The sequence below is a fragment of the Camelina sativa genome, chromosome 1 (genome assembly GCF_000633955.1).
Source record: "Camelina sativa cultivar DH55 chromosome 1, Cs, whole genome shotgun sequence".
Lineage (NCBI taxonomy): Eukaryota > Viridiplantae > Streptophyta > Magnoliopsida > Brassicales > Brassicaceae > Camelina > Camelina sativa.
Genome location: NC_025685.1, coordinates 6,415,772 through 6,437,058, shown reverse-complemented (window position 1 = coordinate 6,437,058; position 21,287 = coordinate 6,415,772). Strand labels below are relative to the sequence as shown.

Below are 21,287 nucleotides of genomic sequence, written 5' to 3'. Positions count from 1 at the left end.
CTCACAGTCACATGCCACGAAGGCGCAAGAAGCAATTTGGACTTCTGTGTGGTCATAACTCATAACTAACTCATAGTCATATAACGCATCAGTGGCGGGCAAGGGACGAGCGTCTTCAACTTCGTGACGTTTCTTTTGTCATTTACCGATACTATCTAGAGAAGAAAGAGGACGTAGATAATTTAAGTTGCTAAATATTCTCGGAATATAAAGGTTAAATATTATTCTTGGAATATGTTTCGGACAGTTTATGCGGTGGTGTATTTTTGATCTTTTACTTCACTTGGAGGTTCACACGCTTCACAGTCACATGCCACGAAGCAGTAAGAAACAAAATTGATTAAAACAGCAAGATGAGAAATATTTTTACCAAAAAAGAGAAGATGAATAACTAAACTATTTTGGTCATGACTTGAGTGGTGGCCAGGTTATGAACGTCTTCGGCTTTTTGACGTTTCTACGTCAATCATTACCTTCCAGGCTTCCACGCGTTTTACTCTTCTTTCCCTTTACCACAACGTTGGAAAACAAAATATTTCGAAGTCATTTGACTTGTTTTTTTCTTTGTGCGAAAAACGATTTATCGAAGTGTCATTTCTTTACAAAAAAGAAAAATGATGTCTGAAAACATTTCCCATGGATACAAAAAAAATTCTTTAAAATATTTGGATGATTTAACTCATGGATTTAGCTATTGCATCATTTTTTTTCCACCGCATGAATTTATACAAAAATACTAGATAAGAATGGATAAAATCAAAACGACAGCGTTTTAGGAAACGAAAAAAAGAAGAAGGCCGACGTCGTCCTGTCTAAACATACGCCCGTCGTTGAGAACCTTTGGCCGACGGTCGAATTCGATTTGGGTAGGGTATCGAGGTTTGGGGGGGTTTAAGAGAGTCGATACTTGGGGATTTAGGAGAGTCCATCCTTGGGGGGGTTCTTCGTTTTTGGGTTCTCTAAAGTTATCGATTCGGAGAATATGGTCTCTGTGTGACTCAGGTACTCTGTTTCAAATTTTTAAGAGACTGTAAGATTTGGTGGGAGCATTGTTGAGGAAGCGAAATCACGACGTAATCGACCTGTTCTGATTGGTGTTACGTGTTTGGATACGAATGCTCCAGATAAAATCGTTGCCGCTGCTAATCAGAAATCGGAAGAGTGAAGTCGTTGTTGATGAAGAACGAACAGAGATGCTCAAAAGGGTTTATTTTTATCATCTCTTGTTTATAAATCTGGATATGTGCACTAGGAGTTTTGATCACTTTGTAATTGGGTTTTAGTTTTAACAATTGAGATTTGTACCCGTGGGAATCACTGTGCAAAGGGTCTGTGAGACGCGAGTTTTGACTTCAATACATGAGAAAGACTCTGTTCTTTTGTGTGTGTATATAATGTGGACTCGTACCATCTGTGTCTGGAAATTTTAATTTGACAGCAACAGAATGGGGTTATAAGATTACAGCTTGTGCAAGATAAGAGGGGCACCGAACTGTGGGTGAATGGTGATGACTGTGTGAGGCGCGTGAACATATGAAGGAGAGAGCTCAAAGGAAAACTTCTGTAGAATCAAAGCCATTGCCATCTTTGCTTCAAGCATTGCAAAGTTCTGGCCTATGCATATCCTCGGTCCCCACGCAAATGGAAAGAAGGAGACTTGGTTTTTTGTTGCCTTTGAGAGACCGTCTTTGAATCTCTCTGGCTTGAACTCCCCTGCATCGTTTCCCCACAGCTCCGTGTCGCGTTGGACTAGCAGAATGGGTAGACTGATCTGAACACCGCTTGGTAATGTCAGGTCGCCTAGCTTCATCTCTTTGTGTATGGCTCGGGTCAGCTGTGTTACTGGAGGATACAGCCTTAGGACCTCATATAGTATCATTGTCATCTGTGAGGGATCAAATCATTCAGCTTAAATTATCAAAACACTCAAGTCACCTGAAAGTTTTTGGGTCGGGTTACTTACAACTTTGAGCTGGTTAAGGCCTTCTGTATCAGGTTCCTTATCGCCAAAGACTTGCTTCACTTCTTCACGTGCACGAGCCTGCCAGTCTTGGTGTTGGCTTAACAGAACCATTGTCCAGACCAGAAGTACTGTTGTAGTCTCTTGCCCAGCAAAATAGAACAGCTTGCACTCCTCCATCAGTTCCTCGGTAGTCATTCCATTTCCTTTCTTTTGCCCCAAATTCGATTCAAGAAGTATACCCAACAAATCGTCACTTGTTGCGTCCCCAGCTTCTCTTGCCCTTAACCTTTTGTTAACGATCCCTCCCAGTATAACTTTGACTTCTCTAGCTGCTGCTTTCATCCTTCTATTACCCTTTGTAGGGAGATAACTACATAGAAAACATGATATAACATGGTTCAGAATCTCCTATAGATATTGCACTACTACTCAAGCCCTAAACTAAAACCAGACAAGTTGAGGTTTCTCATTACTTGTATCCAGGGATGAAAGCTTTCCGAAAAGCTTGTATGATGAGCTTTGCTAGTTCTGCTTGGAGCTCAAATATCCTCTGACCTTCTTTGTAGCTGCTGCCAAAAGCAGTACGGGAGATCACATCTGCAGTCATACTCACAAGCCAAGGCCAAACATCCATCTCACAGGACGACCCTTCTTTATCCAACGCTAACTTGTCCCATTGGCCAACAACCTCGCTGCAACTCTGGTGGAAGGCAGGTACCATATTCTATACATAGAAGCAGAAGGCAGAAATTGGGTCAGAGCCAAATGGACATACATACATAAAGCAATTAGACCTTGATCTTTTACATACATAAAGAATTGGGTCAGAACCAAATGGACTATGGAAAAAAATATATAGCTTTTAAACCTTGATCTTTTCAAGGTGGAAAGCCGGGTTGATGATTCTTCGGTGTTTTGCCCATTTATCACCATCATAACTAACGAGTCCAGCCGCTATAATTCTGCCCAAAGGGAACGTATGCGCCTTCTGGAAATCATAAACTTTGTTGAACACTTCCTTGATAAGCTCAGGATCCATTATGGTGATGACTGGTACAGGTCCAAACCATGTAAAGAAAGTTCTCCCTGTTTCAGCCACAGCCACTTAGAGATACAAAAGGTGAAGCCTTTTCTAGATACTCTACATCAGTTCTACACAGAGAGGAATCAAGAGATGCCAAACAGGAAGCATACCGTGAGTCTTGAGCATGTGCAAGGGAAAAGGCACAACACGTGGTGTGATATCATCCGTTAGTTTGATGGGTTTGGATCTTGCCACAGCCAACATGCTGGAATTCCTCTTTAAATCGCCGACAAGAGGCGTGTAAGGAGTTCCGGCAAGACCCTGTCTCTTCAAGTAACTCTCAAGCATCTTTGGTTTAAACCAAACCCACTGTAAAGTTCTCCATACCCACAACGACACAACAGCTACAGCTACTGAAACTGTTACCGATGCAACTGATATCTCCATTTTCTGTACCAGAGAGAGGGTAGATAATTTACTAACATTCTCGGAATATAAAGGTTAATAATTTCGTAGGAAATATGGATGTGGTAGTGACATCATCCCTGATGTCGTAAATACAACTAATGCGTAGTGAATAATTGAGAGCCTCACGAAGAGGAAGAAATATATTGGTCCATGTATATTACTCTTGAAAATATCTTGTTTTGTCAATACAACAAATATTTGGCTTTTAATCTGTAAGACACAAAATCTGACTTCACTTAATTAAAAAAAAAAAGTTGTGTTTTGTATTTTATGATCTGGAATTTGTTTCCTAATTGACAACAACAAAAGGGGTTATAGAATTATATTGCTTGTGCAAAAGGGATAAGATAAGCACCGAATTGTGGGTGAATGGTGACGACGGTGTAAGGCCCATGAACATAGGAAGGAGAAAGTTGGAAAGAGAATCTCATTAGAATCAATGCCATTGCCATCTTTGCCTCCAACATGGCAACTATGTCCAACTAGTAGTCTAGTACAACTAAGTTTATAAGTGTGAAAAAAAAAAAAAAATACAAACAAAACAATGTTGTATGGTATTCATTTTTGGTGGCTGTAAATAGTTGCATAAAGATGAATGAGTTGCATAAAGATGAGTTGGATAAAGTAGTTGAATTGGGTGCAAAGGATTCAACTCATTCATCCCTAAATAGGAGATGATAAAGTTGAACAATTTTTCAGTATAATTTGTTCATTTCTTCAAATTTTTTGGTTGAATGACTTGAATAAGTTTTTATCATATGTTTTTAGATGAATGCTCGTTCAATCTTTTAAGTCATCCATTTACACCTTTTACGGTAACTATTAGGCCAGGGCATATGGGTAATCCGTTCGAGTTCGGGGAAACGGGTTTAGGAAAATAGAACCCATTGGGTAATTTTAGAGTTTCGGTTTGGATGCTATCGGATTCAAGTCGGTCCGAGTTATAAATTTTGGAATCCGGTTACTATCCGAACTACCGGTTACCCGAAAAAAAAATCTTTAAAAATTAGTTAAATTTAAATAATTTTAGCTAAATTTTGACATATGTAACAAATATTTTTTAGATATTTAAATTATTTTAGGTATTTAGGTAGAAAACTAATTGATATATTCAAAATTATAATTATAATTTTGGATAATTGAATTATATAAATGCTAAATATTATTAATATTGTAGATATTTCTATATATTCAGGTTTTATGGGTACCCGTTTGGGTAACATGTATTACCCTAACGTGAACACTAACCCACAAGTTTAGCAATATATAACCCAATAAAGTTATTTAGATATATCCAAACCCAATTCAAACCGGTATTTTTGGGTTGGGTTCCAGGTTGAATATTCATGTGCGTATTTTTGCCCAATCCTAGTAAATACATCAAACATATTGTTGCTATTGAAATCTAAATCATATAAATCTAAATTAATAACTATCTTATTGTCATACTTTTACTTTGATTACCATATACTTCTATATTTACTTTGTAAATAGTCACCACATTATTACGTGAAACAAACAAATAAAGTATTTTAACAAATATTTTGATGTGTAAGTATAGTAAATGTACTTTGAATTACATAATATCAAAAGTATAACTATAAAAAATGAACTGATAATAAGTTTAAACTTTAAACTACAAAAATACAAATACATGCCTGAGTAAAAGCTACTTGAAAAATTTGTTAATATTTATTTTTATTTCATAGGTGATTAAAATTTATTTAAAACAGTTTAAATTTCATATTTTATCAGGGTTGTGGGGTCAGGTGGGCAACCCAGATAAAAGTAGTTAGAAAACGTCGTCGTCATGTCTAAACATAGCTAGCGCCGTCGTGCAGAACCTTTAGCCGACGGTCGAATTCGCTATTTGTATGTAATTAGGGTATCTCGAGGTTTGAGGGTTTAGAGGAGTCGATCCTTAGGGGGTTCTTTATATTAGGGTTTTCTGAAGTGATCGATTTTGAGAATATCGTCTATGTAGAGAATATGGTACTCTGTTTCATATTTGGTGGGAGCATTGTGTTGATTGCTCCAACGTGTTTTGGGTACGGATGCTCCAGATAAAAATCGTTGCCGCTGCTGATTAGAAATCAGAAGAGAGGAGGCATTGATGAAGAACAGATGCTCAAAAAGGTTTATAATTTTGGATAATCTTCTTCACTCAGTTTCGATCCTTTTTAATTGGCAACTGAGATTTGTTTCCGTGAGATCACTGCGCAGAAGGGTCTGTGAGACGCGAGTTTTGACTTAGAAAAATATTCTGTTTTTTGTATTATGTGTAATCGTATGTATCTATCATATGGAAGTTTATTTGACAGCAACACAAGGAAATTGGTTATAGGATTAGAGCTTGTGCAAGATAAGAGGTGCACCGAACTGTGGGTGAGTGGTGAGGACTGTGTCTGGCGCATGAACATATGAAGGAGAAAGCTCAAATGAGAATTTCTGTAGAATCAAAGCCATCGCCATCTTTGCCTCAAGCATTGCAAAGTTCTGCCCTATGCATATCCTCGGCCCCCACGCAAAAGCTAAGAAGGAGACTTGGCCTTTTGTTGCCTTTGAGAGACCGTCTTTGAATCTCTCTGGCTTGAACTCCCCTGCATCGTTTCCCCACAGATCCGTGTCTCGTTGGACTAGCAGAATGGGTAGAGTGATCTGAACACCACCTGGTAATGTCAGGTCGCCTAGCTTCATCTCTTTGTTAATGGCTCTGGTCAGCTGGGATACTGGAGGATATAGCCTGAGGACTTCGTATAATATCGTTGTCATCTGCGAGGGATCATATCATTCATCAAAAATCATCAAAACACATCAAAAGTCACGTAAAAGTTTTTGGTTCGGTTTACTTACAACTTTGAGTTGGTTGAGACCTTCTGTATTAGGTTCTTTATTGCCAAAGACTTGCTTCACTTCTTCTCGTGCACGAGCCTGCCAGTCTTGGTGTTGGCTTAACAGAACCATCGTCCAGACCAGAAGTACTGATGTCGTCTCTTGCCCCGCGAAATAGAACAGCTTGCATTCCTCCATCAGTTCCTCAGTACTCATTCCATTTCCTTTCGTTTGCCCCAAATTCGATTCAAGAAGTATTCCCAGCAAATCGTCACTTGGTACTTCCCCACCTTCTCTTCCCCTTAACCTTTTGTCAACGATCCCTCTCAGTATAACTTTGATTTCTCTAGCTGTTGCGTTCATCCTTCTGTTACCCTTTGTAGGTAGATAACTACACGAACAGATGACATAGAGAATATGACACAACATGGTTCAAAACAGCACTACTCAAGCCCTAAACTAAAAGGCCTTGTATAAAAACCAGACAAGTTGAGGTTTCTCATTACCGGTATCCGGGGATGAAAGCTTTCCCAAAAGCTTGTATGATGAGCTGTGCTAGTTCTGCTTGGAGCTCAAAAATCCTCTGTCCTTCTTTGTAGCTGCTGCCAAAAGCAGTACGGGAGATCACATCTGCAGTCATACTCACAAGCCAAGGCCAAACATCCATCTCACAGGACGACCCTTTGTTCGACACTAACTTGTCCCACTCGCCAACAGTTTCGCTGCAGCTCTGATGGAACGCAGGTACCATATTCTATACATAGAAGCAGAAGGCACAAATTGGGTCAGAGCCAAATAGACATACATACATAAAGACTACGGAAGATATAGCTAATAAACCTTGATCTTCTCAAGGTGGAAAGCTGGGTTGATAATTCTTCGGTGTTTTGCCCATTTATCACCATCATAACTAACGAGTCCAGCCGCTATTAATCTGCCCAAAGGAAACGTATGCGCCTTTTGGAAATCATAAACTTTGTTGAACACTTCCTTGATTTGTTCAGGATCCATTATGGTGATGGTTGGTATGGGTCCAAGCCATGTAAAGAAAGTTCTCCCTGTTTAAGCCACATAGAGATGCAAACGTTGAAACCTTTTCTACAACAGTTCCAAACAGAGAGAAATTAAGAAGCGAACCAGGAAGCATACCGTGAGTCTTGAGCATTTGCAAGGGATAAGGCACGATACGGGGTGTAATATCATCCGTTAGTTTGATGGGTTTAGATNTTCCCAGCAAATCGTCACTTGGTACTTCCCCACCTTCTCTTCCCCTTAACCTTTTGTCAACGATCCCTCTCAGTATAACTTTGATTTCTCTAGCTGTTGCGTTCATCCTTCTGTTACCCTTTGTAGGTAGATAACTACACGAACAGATGACATAGAGAATATGACACAACATGGTTCAAAACAGCACTACTCAAGCCCTAAACTAAAAGGCCTTGTATAAAAACCAGACAAGTTGAGGTTTCTCATTACCGGTATCCGGGGATGAAAGCTTTCCCAAAAGCTTGTATGATGAGCTGTGCTAGTTCTGCTTGGAGCTCAAAAATCCTCTGTCCTTCTTTGTAGCTGCTGCCAAAAGCAGTACGGGAGATCACATCTGCAGTCATACTCACAAGCCAAGGCCAAACATCCATCTCACAGGACGACCCTTTGTTCGACACTAACTTGTCCCACTCGCCAACAGTTTCGCTGCAGCTCTGATGGAACGCAGGTACCATATTCTATACATAGAAGCAGAAGGCACAAATTGGGTCAGAGCCAAATAGACATACATACATAAAGACTACGGAAGATATAGCTAATAAACCTTGATCTTCTCAAGGTGGAAAGCTGGGTTGATAATTCTTCGGTGTTTTGCCCATTTATCACCATCATAACTAACGAGTCCAGCCGCTATTAATCTGCCCAAAGGAAACGTATGCGCCTTTTGGAAATCATAAACTTTGTTGAACACTTCCTTGATTTGTTCAGGATCCATTATGGTGATGGTTGGTATGGGTCCAAGCCATGTAAAGAAAGTTCTCCCTGTTTAAGCCACATAGAGATGCAAACGTTGAAACCTTTTCTACAACAGTTCCAAACAGAGAGAAATTAAGAAGCGAACCAGGAAGCATACCGTGAGTCTTGAGCATTTGCAAGGGATAAGGCACGATACGGGGTGTAATATCATCCGTTAGTTTGATGGGTTTAGATTTTGCCTCGGTCAACATGCTGAAATGCCTCTTTAAATCGCCAACAAGAAGCGTGTAAGGAGTTCCGGAAAGTCCCTGTCTTCTCAGGTTACTCTCAAGTATCTTTGGTTTAAACCAAACCCATTGTAAAGTTCTCCATACCCACAACGAAACAACAACTACAGCTACTGAAACTGTTACCGATGCAACTGATATATCCATTTTCTCTACCGGAGAGAGAGAGAGAGAGAGAGAGAGAGAGAGAGGTAGGGAGAGAAAGAGAGTTTGCGGCCATTCTTGGGCTATATTAAGGAGAGTTTCGGAGAAGTTGTGGTGGTAAATCATCCCTGATGTCAACAATACATTTATTATGTAGTGACTAATTGAAGAGGGAAGAAGCAAATTTTGACTTTGTGTGAAAAGCGACAGAAAGAGGAAGAAAAGTACTCTTTCTTTGAAATATCTTGTTTTGTAAATTACAAATACTGACTTCACTTAATAAAAATATTTGATTATGATCTGGACTTTGCTTCCTTTGTTTAATTAACAACAACAAAAGGGGTTCTAGAATTATAGCCTGTGCAGGATAAGGTGAGCATCAAATTGTGGGTGGATGGTGACGACGGTGTAAGGCGCATGGACATAGGAAGGAGAAAGCTCGAACGAGAATCTCATTAGAATCAATGCCATTGCCATCTTTGCCTCCATCAGGGTAAAATTCTGGCCAATGCAGATCCTTGGCCCCCACGCAAATGGAAAGAAGGAGACTTGGCTCTTTGTTGCCTTTGAAATACCATCTTTGAATCTCTCAGGCTTGAACTCCCCTGCATCATTCCCCCACAGCTTGGTGTCGCGTTGGACTAGCATTACGGGTAAACTGATATGGACACCGCCTGGTAGTGTCAAGTCACCTAGCTTCATCTCTTTGTGAATGGCTCGGGCCAGGTGAGTTACTGGAGGATATAGCCTTAGGACCTCATATAACATCATCGTCATCTGTTGGAATTTGGAAACATATTCAGCAAAATCATTTAAACACAACAAAAATATTGAAGTCACCTAAAGGTATATGATTTAGTTTTACTTACAACTTTGAGCTGGTTAAGGCCTTCTGTATCAGGTTCTTTGTCGCCAAAAACTTGCTTCACTTCTTCTCGTGCACGAGCCTGCCAGTCTTGGTGTTGGCTTAACAATACCATTGTCCAGACAAGAAGTACCGAAGTTGTCTCTTGCCCGGCGAAATATAATAACTTGCACTCCTCCATCACATCCTCAGTACTCATTCCAATTTCCTTTCGCTTGCCCCAAGTTCGATTCAAGAAGTATACCCAGCAAGAAGTATACTGAGAGGGATTGTTCTAACCCTTTTGTTAACGATCCCTCTCAGTATAACTTGGACTTCTCCAGCTGCTTCTTTCATCCTTTTATTACTCTACGTAGGGAGATAACTACACAAACAGAAGACAGAGAGAATATGACACGACATGATTAAAAATCTCTAATAAATTACAGCATTTGGCTTTATACGGTCATGTTCTTAACCAGACAAGTTGAGGTTTTTTATTACCGATATCCAGGGATGTAAACTTTCCAAAAAGCTTGTATGATGAGATGCACTAGTTCTGTTTGGAGCTCAAATATCCTCTGTCCTTCTTTGTAGCTACTACCAAAAGCAGAACGAGAGATCACATCTGCAGTCATACTCACAAGCCAAGGCCAAACGTCCACCTCACACGACGACCCTTTATCAGAGACTAACTTGTCCCATTCGCAAACAACATCGCTGCAGCTTTGGTGGAACGCAGGTACCATTTTCTATACATAGAAGCACAAGACACAAATTGGTTCAGGACTAAATGAACGTAAAACCTGATTCGTAACTTAAATATAAAACCTTAAACCTTGAGTTTCACAAGGTGGAAAGCCGGGTTGATGATTCTTCGATGCTTCGCCCATTTATCACCATCATAATTAATGATGAGTCCAGTTGCTATTAAGTTTCCCAAAAGGAACGTCTGTGCCTTCTGGAAATCATAAACATTGTTGAACACTTCCTTAATTTGCTCAGGATCCATTATGGTGATGGTTAGTGTTGGTCCGAGCCATGTAAAGAAAGACCTTCCTGTTTCAACCACACAAAGATACACAACTTTAAACCACACAAAGATGCACAACTTTAAACCACACAAAGATCAGATACTCTGCAACAGTTCTAATCAGAGAGGTAACGTGATTCTTGAACATTTGCAATGGATGAGGCATGACACGTGGTGTGATATCATCTGTTAGTTCAATGGGTTTGGATATTGCCTCCGTAAACAAGTTGACATTCCTCTTCAAGTCGCCGACAAGAGGCGTGTAAGGAGTTCCGGCAAGACCTTGTTTTCTCAAGTAACTCTCAAGCATCTTTGGTTTAAACCAAACCCACTGTAAAGTTCTCCATACCCACCACGACACAACAATTAGAGCTATTGAAACTGTTAACGATGCACCTGATATCTCCATTCTCTCTCTCGGAGAAGAGAGATAGAGAGGTTGAGAATTTAGAAGAGACGGATGTGGAGATGACCACCTCTGATGTTTTGGACAATTATTTTGGTTTTACTAATTGATATTTTGATTTACTTGATGTCTTGCTTTTATTGGGAAGTTAGAATTGTGTTAGTGTTTTGTGTATTTTTAAAGTTGAGAGATTTTAAATATTTTCAGATTTTTTTGGGTTCTACAATTATGTTTACCCAAATTGGTAGATTCTTTTTTTTTATTTTTTTGCTAACAAATTAGTAGATTTTATAATGGATTCTCATTGACCTTTTTTCTGATATATGTAATGCTGTTGTAGAAGTTTTCCAAATATCATCTCTTCCCATAAGACATGTTACTTGGCATGATAGAAGGTTCTTTTCTTTTGGTGTAAGGCATATGAAGAAGGTTATTTTGATTAACATAGGAAAACTCATTGCACTTCCACTCATCATCTTGGGCGAACACATGTAATAGGATAATAATTGCGATCACCATAGTTTTGTAATTCAATTCTCATGAGTTCCTCGTATTATTGGATAACATATGCTACTCTTATCAAGAGTATTCTTGTTTTAAGTAAAAAAAAAAAAGAGAGGATTTTCGAAATTTTATGTACTCTGTCAATCGATCTTAGAGCATGTGGAAGATCAACGGAGCACCAAACTGAGGATGAAGTGTAAGAACCGTGTGAGGGGAGTGAGTGTAAGAAGGTGACAGCTCGAAAGAGAATCTCTGCAGAATCAAGACAAGAGCCATCTTAGCTTCCATCAGGGCAAAAGTCTGGCCAGGACAGAACCTTGGTCCCCATCCAAACGGAAGAAACGAAACTTGGTTCTTCGTGGCCTTTGAGATCCCATCAGCGAATCTTTCGGGCTTAAACTCATGAACATCTTCTCCCCAGAGCTCGGGATCACGATGAACCATAAGAACAGGAACCACTACTTGTGCACCATCTGGAAGTGTCATGTCCTCACCAAGCTTTGTTTCTTTCTCTATTGCTCGACCAAGTAGTATCCCTGGTGGGTATAACCTCAACACCTCGTTAAGGATCATGGTCATCTGTCAAGACAAAAAGGTTCCGAGAAAACGTTAGTATGGGATTTTGGCCTAGAATCCTCCGGTTATAGGAAAAATACACAAAGATTAGTGCTTTTACTATTTTAAGTCTAGAGAGTGCATCAAAGTTAGGTTTGTTGTTCTTCGCAATGACTTCTAAGATCTCTTCTCTAGCTTGATCTTGCCATTGCGTGTGATGGCTCAGCATGATCATGGTCCACACGAGCAGCACCGCGGTGGTTTCGTGGCCCGCAAAGTGAAACAGCCTGCACTCTTCCACCACATCTTCAATACTCATACCGTGATCTCCCGAATTCGATTCCAAGAGTATCCCCAACAGATCATTCTTTGGAGCCTCCCCTGCTTCCAATGCTCTCTGTCTTTTCATGATGATCTCTTTCAGTCTTGACTTAACTTCCCTATTTATTTGCCACATTCTCATGTTGTTCTTTGTTGGTAGAAACCTAAACCAATGAGAAGATTACTATATAACGAATGAATGAAAGAACACGAAAGGTCATCTTAATGTACCTCATTCCAGGTATAAAAGCCAGTTCAAGAGCTTTTAAAAGTCGCCGGCCTTGTTCTTCTTGAAGCTCAAAGATTCTCTTACCTTCCTCGTAGCTACTACCAAACGCAGTACGTGAAATGACATCTGATGTTAGATCCCCAAGGTATGACCAAATATCAATCTCACTCGATGATCCCTGCTCGCTCACCATTCTCTCCCATTTACTTATCATCTCACTGCAGCTCTCGTAGAACGCAGGTATCATAACCTGCAAAGCAAAGAAAAGGCAATGTCAACATATGATTTGTAACAGTTGCAAAAGCCATGAGAATTGATGTCAGAAAGACCTTGAGCTTTTCTAGATGAAAAGAAGGGTTTATTATCTTCCTATGCTTAGCCCATTTCTCTCCGTCACACAGGGCGACACCAGTCGCAAAAAGCTCAACGATTGGGTGCTTTGGTGGCTTTGGGAAATCGTAAACTCTGTTAAAAACTTCTTTGATGTGTTCTGGTTTCGTCACAATCACACTCGCTTTAGGTCCCATCCACATGTAAGTTGTCTTCCCTAAACAAACAAACATAGAAACAGAGGATTTCAACACTAACCAAGTAACCAACTCATATATTACAAAAACAAAGGATCTCTGTTTTTTTTAGTTCAAATCTAAACCGTTTCTTACCATGATCCTTAACGGTCTGTAATATCAGAGGCATGACACGTTGCGTGTAATCGTCAGTAAGACTGATGGGTTTAGACTTTGCTTGTTCTACCATACTGGCTTCCCTTCTAGCGTCTCCCACAAGAAAGGTGAAAGGAGTTCCAGAGAGACCTTGTCTCTTTAGATAAGCCTCATGTTTCTTTGGTCTAAGCCAAGCCAGACTCAGGCCTTTCCATATCCATACAGCAACCACAGTTACCACCACAATCGCAGCCGCAACTGCCACCGCTGATATCTCTGTATCACTCATAGATGCACTTCTTTTCCATATATGTTTGATGTCTTTTTTTTTGGTTCTTTTTTTCTGAATGTAAGTTGCCAGGTGAAATGCTTTGTATATATAGATATATAAATTCATGTTAATTTACGTGTGTGTCAAGAAAATAAAAGTGTCGGGGACAAGAAGATTCAATGAATGTTCTAGACTGTCTAACTCAAGTATTCTGATTTTCTTATCTATGGTTGCTATGACATTGAAAACTATTTGGCTTACCTAAAAAGACTAGACACATCCTAATCCTAAAGATAGTAGAATCGAAATTGGCTTCTTGGTATAGACTTTTCAAGATTAATAATGCAGCCACAATAGAAAACGACCTTAAGACTAGACTGAATAAGACCTTTACCATATCGAATAACTATTTGCTTCAGACATAGAAGTTGAAAATTTCAAAAGCTAAGGGCTATAAGCCTTTCTATGACATCTTTTTGTTACAGAACAGAGACTTTTGATGACTTCGCTTTAGCAATACGAAAATCAGAGCTTGTGTAAGATGAGATGAGCTCCGAACTGAGGACGAGTGGTCATGACTGTTTGAGGCGCGTGAACATAAGAAGGAGAGAGCTCGAAGGAGAATCTCTGTAGAATCAAAGCCATCGCCATCTTTGCCTCCAACATAGCAAAATTCTGACCGATGCAAATCCTAGGTCCCCACCCAAAGGGAAAGAAGGAGACCTGGTTCTTTGTTGCCTTTGAGAGCCCGTCTCTGAACCGCTCGGGTTTAAAATCCGCTGCATCATCACCCCAAAGCTCGATGTTGCGCTGGACAAGAATAGTTGGTAAATAAATCTGAACTCCAGCGGGAAGGGTAAGCTCTCCTAGCTTCATTTCTTTGTTAACAGCTCGTTTAAGCTGAGCCACCGGAGGGTATAGCCTCAAAACCTCATAGAAGATCATGGTCATCTGTTGAAAATCCATTAAAAGGAAACTTTCAATTGAAATTCAAGTGACTTTGGTAAACATTTATTGGAAAAGGATGGTGAAAGTTGTTTTTTTTTTTTTACTTACGACTTTAAGGTTGTTAAGGGACTCCATATCAGGTTTATTGTTTTCACCGAGTACTTGCCTCACTTCCTCTCGTGCGCGAGCTTGCCAGTCTTGGTGATAGCTTAACAAAACCATAGTCCAGACCAAGAGTACTGAAGTTGTCTCTTGTCCTGCGAAATAAAACAACTTGCACTCTTTCATCACTTCTTCTACGGTCATTCCATTTCCTTGAGATTCCTGTGAATTTGATTCAAGCAGTATCCCCAACAAATCATCGTTTGCTGGTTCTCCAGCTTCTCTCGCTTTCTCCCGTTTGCTCACAATACGTCTCAATATTACGTTTACTTCTCTATCTATTGCTTTCATCCTTCTATTGCTCTTTGTTGGGTAAAACCTACACCAAAACAAACAAATTCTCAAAATCTTTAGTTTGTGACACGAAAAACACGACGGAGGTTGTGGCTTTACCTCGATCCAGGGATGTAAAATTTCTTAAAAGCTTGTGCAATGAGCNATTTATTGGAAAAGGATGGTGAAAGTTGTTTTTTTTTTTTTACTTACGACTTTAAGGTTGTTAAGGGACTCCATATCAGGTTTATTGTTTTCACCGAGTACTTGCCTCACTTCCTCTCGTGCGCGAGCTTGCCAGTCTTGGTGATAGCTTAACAAAACCATAGTCCAGACCAAGAGTACTGAAGTTGTCTCTTGTCCTGCGAAATAAAACAACTTGCACTCTTTCATCACTTCTTCTACGGTCATTCCATTTCCTTGAGATTCCTGTGAATTTGATTCAAGCAGTATCCCCAACAAATCATCGTTTGCTGGTTCTCCAGCTTCTCTCGCTTTCTCCCGTTTGCTCACAATACGTCTCAATATTACGTTTACTTCTCTATCTATTGCTTTCATCCTTCTATTGCTCTTTGTTGGGTAAAACCTACACCAAAACAAACAAATTCTCAAAATCTTTAGTTTGTGACACGAAAAACACGACGGAGGTTGTGGCTTTACCTCGATCCAGGGATGTAAAATTTCTTAAAAGCTTGTGCAATGAGCTCAGCCAATTCCCCTTGTAGTTGAAATATCTTCTGCCCTTCTTTATAGCTGCTTCCAAAAGCAGTATGTGAGATCACATCCGCAGTCATATTCACAAGCCAAGGCCAAACATCAACTTCAAGAGACGATTCTTTATCTGTAAATAGCTTCTCCCATTGGCAGACAACCTCGCTGCAACAATGGTAAAACGCAGGGACCATGTTCTGTAACCAAAAAAAAACAAGGTCACTACTCACTATGAGATCCAAAAAAATTTACAGTCTTAACTGGTGCAGGCAGCAGAGAACCAAATACCTTGATCTTCTCGATGTGAAAAGCAGGGTTGATGATCCTCCTGTGACTCGCCCATTCATCTCCCTTGTAACCCGCGAGCCCTCCTGCTAACAATCTGACCAAAGGGAACGTAGAAGGTTTCTCAAAGTCGTAAACTTTATTGAATATTTCCTTGATCTGTTCTGGATTCGTTATCACAATCGTTGGAATTGGTCCAATCCATATGAAGAAAGTCTTTCCTGTTGCACCAACATAACTCAATCAAGTACCAATAATGGAAACCTAAACAGAGAGAGATCTCCCTAAGTCAAAAACTCAATTCTACACAATTCACTCCCCAACTCAAAAGAGCACTCTCAAGTCCTTAAGAGGAAAGCGAAGGGAGACACTATACCGTGAGAATTGTGCATCTTCAAGGTGAGAGGAAGGAGACGTGGGGTGATATCATCGGTTAACTTGATGGGTTTAGATCTGGCCTCCGTCATCATATCAACGTTCCTCTTAATATCTCCGACGAAAGGCGTGTAAGGAGTTCCGGTAAGACCCTGTCTTCTCAGGCAACTCTCAAGCATCTTTGGTTTTATCCAGACCCACTTCACGATCCGCCATGTCCACAGTACCACTACTGTTACAACCAATACTAAAGCTGCTACTAATGAAAAAGGCATCTCCAATTCTCTAACTCGCTCTGCTGGAGTCCGCAAGTTTTCGTGGGGGGTTTTTTTATAAAGATCGAAACTTTTGATCTAGCACTGGAGTTTCGTTTCGATTAGACACAATTTACAGTCCAAATCCTTTGCCGGGAAGGGGCTTTTGTCTGTAACTGGGGCGTCGTGTCGTGTCCATCTTGTCCACTGGCAAATTTTTTAATCGATAAATCTTGAAAGGTGATTCCACTGAGCATGATGAATAAAAAAGTGTTGTCAACTCTTTTGCTGGTCAAGGATAAGCGCGTGTGTATCAGACGCCGAGAGCTCCCCGGAGAACATGTAGCAAAGACCAGACTGAGACTGCAGATGAAGAGCTGTTTATCTAGCGATTAATGGAGTTGCAAAATTAGATACGATGGCCTCTCCAACACTTCCGTAGCTTTTATACTTTCTGCAAACTTACCTCAAGCAGCAAAACTTTGAAAATTGATGAAAAGTGCCAGTTACAAAAGTGCATCACTAGTTGCCAAAATGCCTAAAGGCTCCATTTGCAAAGAACAGGCTGAGGATGAAATGTTGCTTGTTTGCATCTTAAAGCAGACTGATTTATAACGGGAGAGGTTTATTTACAGTTAACTCTCCAACACTATCCTTACTAAGTTTTAAAATTGGTGAAAACTGAAACATTACATTGAAGCAGCAAAACTTTAAAAGTTGGTGAGAAATCTGGAAACGAGTGAACCTTAATAATATCGTATCATAATATCTAGAACACAAATGTTCAAAAGATGCAAACTTTAAAACTTCAAGTGATGAACTCCAAAATGGTGGTTTGTTCAGACTTGGAACTACAACCCTAATCTGTTGGTTGATAAAAATATGAATAATCATTTAAGATTGGTTTTACATGAACAGGTTGGGCCTTGATGCCTTGTATGTAGTCTTGAGCATCCTGCTTGGTGGTCTGACCTTTCTGAAAACAAGAGGGAACTTGATCTCCGAGTTGTGAAACTGCTTGGTGCTCTCTCTCTTGCACAGCTTTGCAGGGACTGTTGCGGTCTTGATGATCTGAATGCAAGGGAACCTCACTCTATGACGAGAAGCCATCTCAGTGTACATCTGCTCCACTGCACCATTGAGTGTTGTGTCACGGTACTCCTTGTACATGTTATGGTACCCAGTTCGGCTCTGATAACGCAGCCAGATACCATAATTCTTGATCGTCGTCGGGTTCTTCTCAAAAATCTATAAAAGTAAGAACAACAAGATCATATAAAAGTACCCATCTTGCAGCATATGTAAGATATTCAGCTGGGGAAATGCAATCAATACCTCATTGATGGCAAGCATCTGTCCATTGCTTTTCTTCACCTTCTTCAATTTCCTCATGAAGTACCTAGATACAACAAACAAATTCATCTAAGATCAGGGAATAAACAAGACAAACCAGAGTTTCCATTAACAAACAACTGGTACCAAACAGGACATACCAAAACTTGGACATGGCACATACTTCATTTTTACCCCATAGCTTCATCCGATAGATCTTAGGGTGCTCATCTTTCTCTGTCGGAAGGGCCCTCCCAACCACTTGATACTGGTGAAACTGCAATGTACATTGTTATAAGAGAAAAAGAGATCAGCTTTGCATACCCTTAAAGACACTCAAACTTTAAATCATACGAACTCTCTAAGAAAGCAAGTCACAAAACAGTATCAATTTGGGATTATTGATAACTAATGACGCTTTAAAGCTATCATAGAGATTCACATGGATCAGAGTTCATCCAGAAACTAATGCAGTCTACTTCCTCGGGTCGGAAACAAAAAATTCAGAAAAAAAGTTTCATACTTTCTAAACGAATCAGAACCAAGCAGCACGAGCACATTTAATGATTTTCTAAATCAATCATCAAAACGACCAAAATTACAGAGTCACTCGTAGCTCAGAAAGTTCCTAAAACGATCCGGAGACACAATCGTGAAGAGCAACTTACCCGGAAAGCACCCATTTCTAGGGAGGGAGATCAAGCTCTGACGAAATCAGCCTAAAAGAAACAGAGAGAGCTACACGGTGGCGCCGGAAAAATAAAAACTATAAAAGAGGTTCTCTAGAACAAACCCTATGCCGTCTCTCTGGGCTTTTCTATTTTTTTACTCGGCCCTTTCAATAATATTTTTTTCATCTCATTGTTATAAAACTATTATTTGCAGCAGTTAATTTAAAATCTAACATTATACAAATTTAGTACTTCGTTCATTCTGTCAGACTTGGAGTTTATTAATTCATATCATCTAAACAAATGCTTATCTTTATATATAATTCACACATTAGTTGTATTTTTGAGAAGAGTATGTTTTGAGAAGAACACTTTTTTAGGTAACATATACAATCTTGAGACAATAGACATTGTGCTCTTGAAGTAAGAAAAAAACACATTTACAATCTTCTTCTGTGATAATAATATCTTAACGGCCTAACCGGTCTACACTGGATTCAGAGTGTTGACAATCTTCACTTCAGGACCAGACCCCTGATCCTCTTACGGCTCCAATGACGATGATAATGGTAGCAACAACAGACTGTGGACATGATGATGGGTTAGTCAGAATAGAGTTAACATGAACCAGGACAATGTTGAGTTAGAGATAATTATATAAAAGTGGACTTACTCCAATTGCGCAAGCTATATATCCTGGTCTCTCACGAATGTTTCTAGAGAACAATAGAAGGAAGAACCCGATGTACCAAGGGATCGTGCCGAAGAAGAAACCAAGGATGAATCTTCAAAAAAACAAAAAAACCTTTTAAAAAAAAAGCCTTACAATATGTGTCTCTAATCATCTTAGAAATTGACAAGAACGTAATAAGAAGAGAAGTTAGGTAAAACGATGGAGATCACTTACAGCACCCAGCCAACGCCTATACCACAACAAGGAAGGCGATCGTGTTGAGCTGTTGTCATGCCTCCATTAACAGCATAACCTGCGACCAAGACCGAAACAGCATAATGATGAAGCGTAGCAATAAATGACAAGAATCCTTTTGAGAAAACTAGGATTTGACATCATCATCTCAAAGTACATAAATTTCGAAATAGGACCATGACATAAAAAAAAAAGAGGCAATAGATAGATTCTCTTTTAAATACTACAAAGCCTCGTACGAAATATCCAAGAGTCAGATTCTAAACCCATTGCGAATATCCAAACAAAACTCATAAAAACAGAGCCTTTAATAGAATAACAGATCAAGAAAAAGAAAAAAAAAAAAAAAACGAAACTTTTATCATACCCACCAAAAAAAATCGAAATCTAAAAGCTACCCTGATAATGAGAGACGAAGAAGAAGCTCACCTTGTACGTAGGGCTGAGCCGGCTGAGGAAAACCAGCGGCAGGAGGCTGCTGCTGCGGCGGAGGAGGATAGTTAGAGACCCCTTGATACGGAGGAGGAGGCTGTTGGTGGTGGTGTTGATGATCCGTCACGACTGATCTGTTCTTATCGTCTTCCACGGCGGCGCTCGTCATCTCTCTCTCTCTCTCTCTCTCCACAGATCAATAAACAAAAACAGATATTTTCTCTGATTTGGATCTGTGTGAAGAGGTGAAAGAACCAAAGATATTATTCCCTCTTCTTCTTGTTAAACTTTAAAGTTACGTATTTTAGGAAGGTGCACGTGCCACGTGGCTTTTTCTGTGGTTAGTCATATTTTTCCCAACTAGATTTTCCTAATTAATTTGAGTTTTGCCGTTCGCGTAATCACAGGGGAACGAAAGCACCGACGCAAATTAGCAAACATTAAAATAAAATACTCAATTCATTGTATTTAAGTATTTTTACCGTCGTTATCAATTGACATTTTACCCTTCAACTAATAATAATATTATTATTATCAATTACCTTCTTCTTCAAAGGAAAAAAAAAACCTTAATTAGATTCTTTACAAAGATAAACTAGTGGCTATGTACATTGTAGAAACTGGATTTCCACAATAAATTTGTTTATGGGGGAAACAAATTCAGTAAGGAAAACTCTCTTAGAAAACTAATCTAGGCTTTGATATTAGAAGAATTAGGGTTTTTATTGCTGAGAACGAGAAGAGAACTCAATAATTGTATTCAATAATCGATGCCTTACAATGGAGAAATCTTTCCCCCTTTATACATATTCATGAATCATACAATATATTAACTTTCCTTATCGGACGAACTGAAATAAGGAAAGTTACTCTATCTCTTAGATCGGCCGCTGGGCGAAGTGGAAGTCGATTCTTCATTCTCGAGGCTGGACTTCTTCTATCCGAAGTGGGCTTAAATGACCTAACTGAACACTTAACCGGATCCCCAGTTAAATAACTAAATTGTCTTTCTGGTTTAGTTCGATATGTAAGGGATGCTAAATCATGCACCAACATACATCCAATCCAACCACCATAATAATACAAGATTAGAGGTGGATGCATAATTAATAGTTGTCTATATATAGAGAGTGAGTGAGATAGTTACAAAATATAGATGAAGAAAAATAACCCCACTTGTTTACCATAACAATTGAATAAACATTTAAAATCATATTTATTTTGTTGACCATTTTAATATATATATATATATTTTTTTTTTGTCGACAATCATATTTCATTAAAACCCCAAACTAGGCAAAGATACAGTGGTGAAACAGAAGTCCAACAAAATAGAAAGCCCATCAGTAGTCCAACAGCATAAATTACAAAGAGAATCGGTTAGGCCTAAAAATGGACACGTGTGTCGCGC

At 39.5% G+C, this 21,287-nt stretch overlaps 6 protein-coding genes and 1 pseudogene across 7 annotated transcripts; all 7 read right to left on the bottom strand.

Annotated features, from left to right (window-relative positions):
- LOC104779358 (cytochrome P450 72A13) lies at positions 1,299–3,581 on the bottom strand. Of its 2 annotated transcripts, none has more exons than XM_010503711.2 (5): positions 3,158–3,581; positions 2,832–3,067; positions 2,437–2,687; positions 1,964–2,333; positions 1,299–1,885 (listed from the first exon to the last, which is right to left on the bottom strand). In XM_010503711.2, the coding sequence occupies exons 1-5, from the start codon at positions 3,432–3,434 to the stop codon at positions 1,460–1,462; spliced, it is 1,560 nt and encodes a 519-aa protein (XP_010502013.1). In that variant the 5' UTR covers positions 3,435–3,581; the 3' UTR covers positions 1,299–1,459. The 2 variants fall into 2 exon arrangements, with proteins under 2 accessions (XP_010502013.1, XP_010502020.1); XM_010503718.2 differs by having other exon boundaries at positions 2,832–3,049; positions 3,158–3,574.
- On the bottom strand, positions 5,750–8,818 carry LOC104779370 (cytochrome P450 72A13-like). Its single transcript, XM_010503730.2, has 5 exons — positions 8,407–8,818; positions 8,098–8,315; positions 7,764–8,011; positions 6,309–6,678; positions 5,750–6,227 (listed from the first exon to the last, which is right to left on the bottom strand). The coding sequence occupies exons 1-5, from the start codon at positions 8,804–8,806 to the stop codon at positions 5,802–5,804; spliced, it is 1,662 nt and encodes a 553-aa protein (XP_010502032.2). The 5' UTR covers positions 8,807–8,818; the 3' UTR covers positions 5,750–5,801.
- On the bottom strand, positions 8,965–11,050 carry LOC104779387 (annotated as a pseudogene).
- Positions 11,441–13,601, bottom strand: LOC104779344 (cytochrome P450 72A13-like). Its single transcript, XM_010503697.2, has 5 exons — positions 13,235–13,601; positions 12,902–13,119; positions 12,575–12,822; positions 12,144–12,507; positions 11,441–12,046 (listed from the first exon to the last, which is right to left on the bottom strand). Exons 1-5 carry the CDS (start codon positions 13,521–13,523, stop codon positions 11,618–11,620), a joined length of 1,548 nt encoding a protein of 515 aa, XP_010501999.1. The 5' UTR covers positions 13,524–13,601; the 3' UTR covers positions 11,441–11,617.
- Positions 13,881–16,888, bottom strand: LOC104779336 (cytochrome P450 72A13). Its single transcript, XM_010503691.1, has 5 exons — positions 16,261–16,888; positions 15,888–16,105; positions 15,549–15,796; positions 15,102–15,474; positions 13,881–14,456 (listed from the first exon to the last, which is right to left on the bottom strand). The coding sequence occupies exons 1-5, from the start codon at positions 16,532–16,534 to the stop codon at positions 14,031–14,033; spliced, it is 1,539 nt and encodes a 512-aa protein (XP_010501993.1). The 5' UTR covers positions 16,535–16,888; the 3' UTR covers positions 13,881–14,030.
- Positions 17,240–18,668, bottom strand: LOC104779328 (60S ribosomal protein L18a-3). Its single transcript, XM_010503684.2, has 4 exons — positions 18,514–18,668; positions 18,007–18,122; positions 17,849–17,912; positions 17,240–17,761 (listed from the first exon to the last, which is right to left on the bottom strand). Exons 1-4 carry the CDS (start codon positions 18,526–18,528, stop codon positions 17,420–17,422), a joined length of 537 nt encoding a protein of 178 aa, XP_010501986.1. The 5' UTR covers positions 18,529–18,668; the 3' UTR covers positions 17,240–17,419.
- Positions 18,813–20,157, bottom strand: LOC104779322 (60S ribosomal protein L18a-like protein). Its single transcript, XM_010503679.2, has 4 exons — positions 19,874–20,157; positions 19,424–19,502; positions 19,190–19,301; positions 18,813–19,099 (listed from the first exon to the last, which is right to left on the bottom strand). Exons 1-4 carry the CDS (start codon positions 20,043–20,045, stop codon positions 19,037–19,039), a joined length of 426 nt encoding a protein of 141 aa, XP_010501981.1. The 5' UTR covers positions 20,046–20,157; the 3' UTR covers positions 18,813–19,036.